The sequence below is a fragment of the Halichoeres trimaculatus genome, unplaced genomic scaffold (genome assembly GCF_033239565.1).
Source record: "Halichoeres trimaculatus isolate MK-OKI-2021-1 unplaced genomic scaffold, fHalTri1.1 fHalTri1_scaffold_15, whole genome shotgun sequence".
Classification (NCBI taxonomy): Eukaryota; Metazoa; Chordata; class Actinopteri; order Labriformes; family Labridae; genus Halichoeres; species Halichoeres trimaculatus.
Genome location: NW_027437193.1, coordinates 25,533,126 through 25,543,769, shown reverse-complemented (window position 1 = coordinate 25,543,769; position 10,644 = coordinate 25,533,126). Strand labels below are relative to the sequence as shown.

Below are 10,644 nucleotides of genomic sequence, written 5' to 3'. Positions count from 1 at the left end.
GATACAAATTTTCTATCTTCAAACAAAATGATATTGCATTGTTTTTGTGGATTTTGTTTAAAGGGTCAATAAACATCTCAGTTCCAAATCATAAAACTTTTTGACCATTTATTAATGGGCCAGGCTTTTAAGGATAAACTTCTACAATGTGTACTTCAGATGCATCCAATTCCCAGACGACAAACCAGGCCAAGTCGAGATGCAAACCGTAACCATATAAAGAAAAACTGTGGTTACTGTTTTTATCAGCAGCTGGGAAAATGCTGAAAGCTTGGGCAGCGGTTTGACCTGGTGGTTGAAGCAAACTTTCCATACAACTGTCAACGATCTTTAACTGCACAATTTGTTTCAGCTTCTGGCCACAAAACCCTTAATGTATGTCATCTCTTTTTTCCCTACTCCTCAAGCTACTCTTTCACTCTTTGTCATGTCTTAGAAAAGTAGAAGATAACACAAGAAATAAAGAATAATTGTTGTTTTTTTCCATCTGCAGCGCATAATCAACACGTCAAGTCCTCTACCTGCCACAAATAGGTGGCGAGGAATGGCACCCTGCACATTTAACTGAACTTTTCACTGATGTTGAAGCAAAAATAAAGTCATGTAATGTCAGAGCCTGTGACATTTTTTCTCTTTATTTATCAGTCTCTAAACGCTGTTATATCCCATACTGTTAACTGTTTGATCCTTCTTTGATTTCGTAGACTTCTCTGATCTGGTCTCTCTGTGGAGTGTGTCTGGTCTTTTTGACTGGGTGGCCTACCTGAGGAACTGAGTTACACAAGGGTAATTTATTATTCCACTCTTTCTCCACTGATCATATCTAACTTGACTACAAACATTTGAGTAAAATAAAACCAGATTTTTATCATGTAATTTTATCATCTTAGAATAACTCTTGAAAGGTTGTATGGGTATGAGGCCCTTGTCCTACTTGTACTGACTGATTTGGTGGTGTGCATTTCACACTTGAACGCCAATGTGACACCGCCTAAAGCTTGTTGGCAGTTTGATTTCAACACTCGACAGACTGTCTTGCTTCTCAACAGAAATCTTTGAAACTTTGGTCATATTAAGGGACTTTGAGGACATTTGAAAAAGTCCCACCTCTTTATATATACCTGATCATAATCCACAATTTAAAACAAGATTATAGAATAGAATAGAATAGAATAGAATAGAATAGAATAGAATAGAATAGAATAGAACTTTATTGTCACTTTAACAAGTAAATGACATTGAAGTCACAGCAGCAATCAAGAAAACAAAAGTAAGAAAGTGTTTAGGAAGAGCAAAAAGCTCCATAAGAAAATAGATGATGACAGCTTGTCCATGTTTGTCCAGTTCAGCCAGCCTCCACCTCCACAGGGTCCAGGACTGAGCTTCTTCAGCAGTCTGTTCAGTCTCTGTCTCCTGGATCCTGCCTGCTCACAGCAGGTGAAGCTCTTCCAATGTGGCGTTGGTGTCTGGTGTTAGCTCTGTTAGCCATGTCTGTGAATAGCATGATGCTACTCTGCCCTCTGGTATTCCCTCTGTTGCTGAGTTAGCACAGCTAGCTCGTCCATCTTATTGGAGATAGATCTTACGTTCCCAATAACAATGGATGGAAGGACAGGTCCATGTCGTCACTTCTTAGTTCACACCTGAAAACCAGCACGTCGTCCTCACCTCCTTCTCCTCACCTTGTGGGAAACATCAGGCCTTACACCAGTTAGCATTGACATGTTACAGGCTGCTAACAGCTGAGTTCATATATAAACAATACAGTCATAGTTACATGTAGGATCTCCAGACAAACACAGGAGAAAAAGTAGTAAAAAATATCACTGAAGACACAAGAAGTTTGGTGTCCAATGAACCAACAAATGAGCCACACAAAGTAATGATCCACTCCAAATACAAAGATGATGAAAAAGAGATGAAAAAATTACAAGAAAATGAAAAAAAAGGGACAGCTGCCATAGCCAACAGGGCGGCACTTTGCATCAATTTCAAGATTGATTTACAGCACAATGAAGTCTCTGTGACAACGCCACACCAGATGACTAAGTTAAGTAGTGAAAAAAGAGATTTGTGTTTGTCTCTGCTAAAAATGTTTTTTTTTTTAAATTTGTTGATACAAGACAGACCATTACAAGTGAGGGGGCAAAACATTTACAAAACAATTACAAAGATTTACAACAAGACAAGAATGGGTGAAACAATTTCTAGGATTAATGTTGTAGCAATGATGGACACTGGAGCTTGACTGCCAAAAAGAAAAAGGACAGAAGAGCAGAAGAGCAGAAGAAAGCTCAATGGGACAGTGATAGAGCCCAAGCTAGTGGCTAAAACACTAGCTAAACTGTTTATGTTTTTGCTTCATAATCCACATTTCTGTCATCACTATAGTCTTTTTTGCTTTTCATTTTACTAGTTAATCATGAATTCTTTACTGTTATTATAAGTACTGTGATTGTAATTATTATTGCTTCTGCCATATCAAAGGCTCTTCCTGCCAGACGATGAAGTTAAGTTGTGATAATAGAGATCTGTGTTTTTGTGTCTCTGCTGATTTCTTGGATTAACCCCTCACTGCCTGAATTAATTAACAATTCTAAAAATAGATTGTTTTATGTGTTTTTGCATTCTTAAAGATGTTAAATCGAGTATAGTGCACACAAAAGTTATGATTAATTTATGTTATATATAGAGACATGAGAAGTTCATCCCCTGACTAATATATTGCGACAAAGTGGATCTGATACAATCTTTAGTTTGTGTAGAATATGAATCATTAGGTAATAATGAGTTACAAAGGTCGTTTCAGCTGCATCAAGACCTGACAGGGTATGTCGCAAATTGGCGACAACAGGCATCAAAGGGTTAACCCCTTGACACCTTGTGTCGCCAATTTGCGACATACGCTGTCAGGTTTTGATGCAGCTGAAATGACCTCTGTATCTCACTAATGCCTGTTGATTCATATTTTACACAAACCAAAGGCCGTACCAAATGCACCATTCCCCATTACATTGGTCAGAGGGTTAACTTAGTAAATCTATATATATCATATAACTTATTTGTAACTATTGTGTGTGCTTTATTTAAATTTACAATCTTCACTTAATTTAGCATGTGTAAGAATGCAAAAACACACAACAGCATTTTTTAAGTATGATTATAAATTAATTCAGGCAGTAAGGAGTTGAAGAAAAACACACACCTTGTCAATAGTTACGTCTTCACAACAGTGTTTGTGAGACTCCGGGGTATGGCTGTGATTCACTTCAAATTGTCCTCACAGTCCCTTTCAGTTAAATTGGAACTGAAAAATGTTGCTGTGATCACTCAGCAATCGACACAAGGAAATAGTAAGGCAAAGTCTGAGGAGTTTGAATGAGCAGCTGTTGTTTGGTGAGTCCAACATGTTATTCATTTAGGAAATATGATGCCAACCAGTGAAATGAAAATAAAAGAAAGACTAGAATAAAAAACTGGTTCTGGTCTGAATAATTTATTTCTCCATCCATACACACAGGAGGTTGGTTGAAAGCCATAGGTTTTAGAAGGTATAAAGATCATGAGTTTTACAAAATCTGACGTGCATCTGACTTGACGGACAGGTAGTCACATTGTTGCTGTTGGCAAGGAGGCCTGCCTCAATGACTGTAATAAAGTTGAGTCAGCATGTCCAACATGGCGCCTGATGACAAAAACTGTTGCAGAAACAGATGACGTCACAGAGACTAAATCCTTGTTTCGCACAATCTAAAGTATGGTCAGTCAGTCCCCTCAGAGAGAAAGAGTCAGAGCTAGGATATATATATTTTCATCTGTTGTGTAGGATCACCTGTGGCAAGGTGTTTATGTTAATATTTATTCATCATATTACCACTGACAGCATGTCAGCTAGCTAGCTAAATATCTTATGGACCAATTAAATGAACATTGAGTTTTTCCACAGATACACTTCTTCAGGCAGCAACCACAAAGAGTGTGTAGGAATTTTTTTAAAGCTTCTGAAAGTGGAGAATTTTACTTTTAAATCACTTTCCATCATTAAGCAGCCTAACTATGAAAATCATGAAAATGGGTGCTCAATCAAAAATATGTATCTGATTAAAATTTAGAAACATATTCAATGCCCCATACTAAAATATCCTGTTCATAAATAGAGCACAGGGTTGAGCACAGCAGTTTTTAAAAAAATGTTTTCTGTTAATTTGCTCTCAGATTTTATTTACAACTATTTTCAACAACAATGGTAACAACTGCATAAATAATGAAAATCGAAATGTATTAAGTAAAATAAGATAAAACCACCTCTAAGGATAAAATTTGTTAAATTAAATGTAATAAATATTGGCTCCAAGGCTTTGATGTTCATAATTATGTTACATTTGGACCATTTAAGTGTTTGATGATTTTTTTATATATACGGTAAGAACTGTGGATAAGGTTTTTGTTGTAAGTGTTCCTAATGTCCCTGGAAACTGCAGCCCGTCGGTGTCTTCGTCACGCTCTGGTGGGCGTGGTCAAAAAAAAGTTGGCTGTGAAAACTAAAGCGCGAGGTGGGAGAGATCCCAGGCAACCGACACACTGACCAGCACCTTGTCAGTCCACGGAGTGCGTGACACATCTCCTAACACAGACAGACCCATAGGAGAGGAGCGAACCAGCTAACGAGGGGCTGTGCCTTCTGCTAACGAGCCTTCCACCTGCTTCCACCTGCGGGAGAACTTCTTCTAAAGCACAGAAGAAGAAGAAGAAGAAGAAGAAGAAGAAGAAGAAGAAGAAGAAGAAGAAGAAGAAGAAGAAGAAGACTGAAAGACGAGTCTTTTCGGATATTTAATCGGTGAGTCGTGGTGTTTATATTGCAGTGATGTACTTTCCCCTACCTGCCACCATCTGTGAGTTTCGGCTCAGTAAACCTAATGGACTCATGCGTGTAGGATTGTTTGGTTCATTTCCACGACGCTTGTTTTAACAGTAGAATTAACTCTGTGTGCTGGTGCTGGCTCCTATGTGCTGCATAGGATAGAGACCCAGCAAAACAAACCTGTTCTGAGGACAAGACAAGACAAGACAACTCCTTCGGCAAACAGAGTAAACATACTGAATTTAAGCAGCTATTAGTTACCCGTGTTTACCTAACTGAAGCTGTTGCTTTTCTTTTAATTTGTCCAACCGCAGGGATATCTTTACTGGGGTCTGATATGTCATTTTTAGGAACCCTGAACACTTGGGATTAAGCTCACCGATTTAAATGAGCATATTGGCATACTAAAAGGATCAGAAATGTCTTTTATTATCTGTCATTTTAATTATTCAACGTGACACTTCAGTTAGCTTGTTAGCTGAACAGACGTTTCTTTGATCATACTACGCAAAAAAAAATCTTATTACACGATATTTAATCATTTTTTAATTCAATTTTTCATACATACTTCACAATTGAAGTAAAACAGGCAAGTACAGAAAAATGACTGCTCATATGGTTTCTGCACTCATCACATCATCTGTGTTTCTCAAAGTGTCTCCAAACCAGACAGACAAAGGGCCCAAGACACTTAATTAATTAACAGCTCAATAGAGAAATTAGACCACCTATGTGCACATATTGCTGTTTCTTTAATTATTCTGCTACCACTGATGTGGTTGTTGTCCTGGGTTAGAGAGCTCAGGGCTCTCTGGCGACAAAATAATTTAGGAAAGAGATTTAAATTTATTTATTTTATTTTTTATTTTCATGATTTAATAGAAAATGTAACCCTTATTTTTGTTTAGATTTTGGCAGTAATTGGTGAAACATGCATCCATAAATAGTCTTTGATTTTAGAAGGCATTTTGTAAGCCCCTGTTTTTAGTGTTTACAGCACCCCAGGGGGTCCCAGCCCCCGCTTTGGGAGCCACTGTCCTGGAGACAATTAAGATTGCTATCTTATCAGTTTGATTTAAAATGTTATATATGTCATTTGTCCAGGCAGGTGTGGCTTTATTTTGTGTGAATTTGTTAGAACTAACTTTTGATCAGGAGTAACAAACGGGTCATTTTCTGTATGGCATGATTATGTGTAAGCTATGAAAGCAAAAGCTGAGAGAAAGAACCGGAACAACAGAACCAACTTTTGTTTAATGAGACCCTTTTTACTCCAGGATAATTGTGCAAATAATTTTAACAACGTCTTGTTTTAAATAGGGATGATGGGGAAGTGGATAGATTAAGAGATCATAAGTGAGACTGGGGAGTGTCTCTGACGTGATGGGTTACAGGTTTAAAATGACCGCCATGATCTCTGTACATAGGGTGCACAACTTACCCATACGCCCAAACTGGTGCCCTGTTCAGGCTGGTAGCTTTGACTAATGCCTCAGACTTCGTAAAACAGAGGTGAAATGGTTTCAAGGCATTCGTAATGACATGTAAATAAATAAACAGCAGCTTGTTATTCCATAAACAATCTCTCTGTTTCTTGCTTGAGGTGGTTTTATTCAAAGTACTTTCAGCTAAAAGGAGCTGCTGCTGTGAAAACAACTTTCAGCAGAGATAATAAGTATTACTATCCTGTTCTCTAATACTTTCTCCCCCTCATACGTCTGTCATGTACTGTCGTATATTATGTACATGTGCAGCTCATGGTCTATGGGTGTCTGTTGTACAGCATGAGTATTATTATTAAATATAAGATGCACTTTTTATCCTTTGTGACGAATTGAGTGTATGGATAAGAGAAAATATACTGTACGATAAAGAATCGAGTTAAACAGTTGGGGTGGATGTGAACCAGAGGTGAAGCAGAGTTTGTCATTATCAGGCCGAGAGAAAAGAGAGCCATTCTGAGCCAGTGACCCCATTAGGCACAGGCCATCCAATGATGTTTAAAAAGCTCTCAGGGTGCATTGGGAGTCCCAGGCCCTGGGCCCATCATGATCCCCCCTTGGTTTCAGACCGCACCCGGGCGGAAGCAGGCTATTCTCGTCCAGCATTGTGTTGCCGAGCTATTCTGACGCCTTCCATTGTGCCCGAATGCTTTCCATGACTCTCAGCGATTTCAGTGGGTCTACCCCTTAAACCCCTCCATTATGGACTTTGCTCGCATTGCCATATTTGCTGTGTTGGCTATTGCATTCACTCATCCTCCTCGCCCCCTGTACATCACCCACTGATGTTTGACTTTCCAGCTAACATTGGTGGTCTTGCACTGAAAACATGAGTGCAAAGTCAAAATCCAAGTTCAGAACCAACGGTACAAAATAACAGTTTATCATGAAAACATTCAACTGACTTTTTTCCCAAGAGTTTACAAAAACTCAGCAGCATCTGTCAAAAATCTGCTTCTGAATGCAGGAAGTGTTAGTCAATCAGATGTTGTGTAAATGTGACATTTTTTCGTGTCATCTTCCAGTCATCTTCTAAGTTTGGTTAGAGGATCCAAAATGTGTCGCAATTGTAAATTTGTTTTTTTTTCTCTAGTTTCACAGAGGAACTTCTTCATGGGTAAAAGATGAGTCTTCAAGAGCTGGGTGCTGGTGGGAGTTTAAGGGACTCATCATCAGTTGTGGGGGATTCAGGGCAGACCCACTGACCTCATCTATGTCTCCTGCTGAATGCGGAAAGCCTAGGATGGAAGACCTACCATACAGTGGTCTGAGGCACTGCAACAACACTTTCAATCTTCCCATCCTCAGCCATCTTCCCTCCTCCTCCTCCTCACAAACTGCCTACACCACCATCTCCAACCAGACAGGGCCTATTGCTGCTGGTTGATAAGATTCCAGGATGTACATGAGTTTGCGGCGTTTTCGAAGATGCCAGTGTGTGCAGCTGATGGCCACCTGCCTGGTGCTGTCAGTGGTGATGGTCTGCTGGGAGCAGCTGGACAGTAACGTCGTCAGCCACGTCAAGTCCTACTCTTTCCGCTACCTGGTCAACCGCTTCGCCTTCGTCAACAAGAGCCTCACCATCCCGCGAGAACAAGCCAGGAGCTTCAGCAACTTCCAGTACCTGCTGGACCACCCGTACAAGTGTGTCGGCAGGGATGTCCTCCTCCTCCTCTTTGTCAAAACGTCGCCAGAGAACATTGAGAGACGAAATGCCATCAGATCCACATGGGGAAATGAAACCTACATCCGCATTACCCTGGGAGTGACAGTCAAGGTAGTGTTTGCCTTAGGAGCACCTCGCACCAAGAAGGAGGAGCCATCGTGGAGCAAGAGGAGTGGGGTTGGTTTTCAGGAGCGGCTTATCGAAGAGGACCGTCTTTATGGGGACTTGATTCAACAAGATTTTCTAGACTCCTTCCACAACCTGACCCTGAAGCTCATCATGCAGTTCCACTGGATGCACAGCCGCTGCGCACACGCCCGCTTCCTAATGACGGCTGACGACGACATCTTTGTCCACATGCCCAACCTCGTGAGCTACCTGCAGGACGTGAGCAGCAGGGGTGTCAAAGACTTCTGGGTTGGGCGAGTGCACAGAGGGGCACCGCCAATCCGCAGCAAAGACAGCAAGTACTATGTGCCCTATGAGATGTATCAGTGGTTGTCGTATCCTGACTACACAGCTGGGGCCGGGTATGTCGTCTCCAGGGACGTAGCTCATAGAGTCTACCAAGCCACGCTTACCTTGAACGCCTCTCTTTACATAGATGATGTGTTTATGGGCATTTGTGCCAACGCCATTAACGTGTCCCCACAGGAGCACGTCTTTTTCTCAGGTGAGGGCAAAGCACCGTACCACCTGTGCATCTATAACCAGATGATGACCTCACATGGTCACGTAGAAGATATTTACAACCTGTGGAAAGAGGCAACCGACCCACAGGTGAAACAGGTGACATCTGGACTCTTTGGGAGACTTTATTGCACGGCTGTGAAAATCTCTCTCCTTTGTAAACCGTACTTTTTCAACACATACCCCTGCAAAGCAGCCTTTTTGTAGTATCACTTCTGGTTTGTGAGTGTGTACGTGTGACAGAAGGAGGAAGTGTGTCAGGTTATAATGAAAGGAGTATCATGGCTGCAAATATTACCTCAGTCCTTTCAGTTGGACACCCATGTCAAACACTGAAGTGTGTGTGGTCTACTTGTACGTTTCCAGAGGCAAAGAGACCAGACAGTTCATGTTAGTACGATCACCGACTTGTCACAAATGTTGATTTCTGGCATTTTGAGAATGTGAAAACTCTGGTTGTGCATTGATGACAGAATGTATCAAAATTTGAACAAACCCATCATGTTAATAGGAAACATTTTAACTGATGAAGTAATTTACTATTTCTTTCAGTCTGGGAATTCACAAATCTTTTCTCCGCTCTTTGCTGTCATGCATCAGAGGGTTCCCCAAACTGTAACTCCAAACATGTCCCTCTGATTGTGCATTACCTTAACCTTAAAAACTGCTCTTTTAACCTTGGGCTCATGAGACACCTGTTTCCAAACCAAAATTAACACATTTGGATGTTACTGCTTGAAACACACACACACGCGCACACACACACACACACACACACACACACACACACACACACACACACAGGTGACGAGTCAGAACTAAAAATGCCTCTGTGTCGAGAAGCGCTAAATTCCTCACGGTGAAGTAATGTAAATGTGAAACCATGGTTCAAACAGTTACTGTGCTGCAAAATATGTATGAAGTCACAATGAGTAAGAATGTTGGAGCTTTGAACTAGTGTTTTGTGTTTAAAGGTACATTTTTGTAATGAAATGTTTTGGGTTTTTTAAAGAAATAAAACCTCTCAAGTGAAATACTTTGAAACTATTGTTAATTAATCACTTTGTTGGCTGAGAAACACTCGATCATGAAACAAACTCACGGTTCGTCATAGGGTTGCCGTTAATTTATCAAGACCTACTCTGTGTGAGCACAAATCTTGGTATGAACATTTCAGTGGCAAAGCTTTAAACAGCATCACTTCTGCAAAGCAACACATAATCTCTTTGTGTGGACTTTCTTTAAATACACTCCTCTGTTTTTTTTAATGAGGAATTCAATACTCTGATCTTTACCAACCTAACTCAAAAAATAAATGCCACTTTGGATTATCTCTGTAATAATATAGAGTCACCTTTTTACCAGAGTTGGGGATTTAGAACAGTGAAACAGATGTTTATGTCAGAGAAGTCTTCACTTAGCTCCAAGACCAACAGGGAGGGAAAGCTACTTTAGCGACAAAAATCAGCAAAATCTGTTTTATTTTGAACAATGATGTTGCTTGTTGGTCTACACTCAAAATTATGGAGGGAAACGGCTCCTGTAGCTCTGCCTGTTTGTCTAAGAGTCTACCGGTGCAATACATTTGATCACTTAAATCTCATGTACCAGTCATAAAAAAGGAAAGGGCTTGTTTGTTTTTTTTTTGTTTTTTTAAATTAGAAAAAAGTTTTTACCTCAGGGCACTCAATAAAGTTGAGTTTTCAGCTTCTTGTTTCAGTTTGTTTTTAAGGAAATGTCACTTAAGAACAAAGAACACAGCCACAGATCTCAAAACACAATGAGCAGAGTAAGAAGAGCATGTTTGAAACATTACTACCATTGTAACACTTTACTTTAGAGGTCCGCAAATTTCCATCACACTTCGGTAATAATCCGACGAAGTTTTTTTCTTATTTCTTTCAAATTAGCACATAACTCCTTTA

General features: G+C 40.1%; 1 protein-coding gene across 1 annotated transcript; it reads left to right on the top strand.

The window, feature by feature from the left end:
- The first annotated feature begins 4,518 nt into the window (after window positions 1–4,518).
- LOC141803865 (lactosylceramide 1,3-N-acetyl-beta-D-glucosaminyltransferase A-like) lies at window positions 4,519–9,681 on the top strand. The gene is made up of 2 exons (XM_074687906.1): window positions 4,519–4,837; window positions 7,457–9,681. Exon 2 carries the CDS (start codon window positions 7,763–7,765, stop codon window positions 8,924–8,926), a length of 1,164 nt encoding a protein of 387 aa, XP_074544007.1. The 5' UTR covers window positions 4,519–4,837; window positions 7,457–7,762; the 3' UTR covers window positions 8,927–9,681.
- Window positions 9,682–10,644: the final 963 nt, after the last annotated feature.

Excerpts from the sequence above, each read along its gene's own strand:
- LOC141803865 (XM_074687906.1), top strand. The coding sequence starts at position 7,763 with ATGTACATGAGTTTGCGGCGTTTTCGAAGATGCCAGTGTGTGCAGCTG.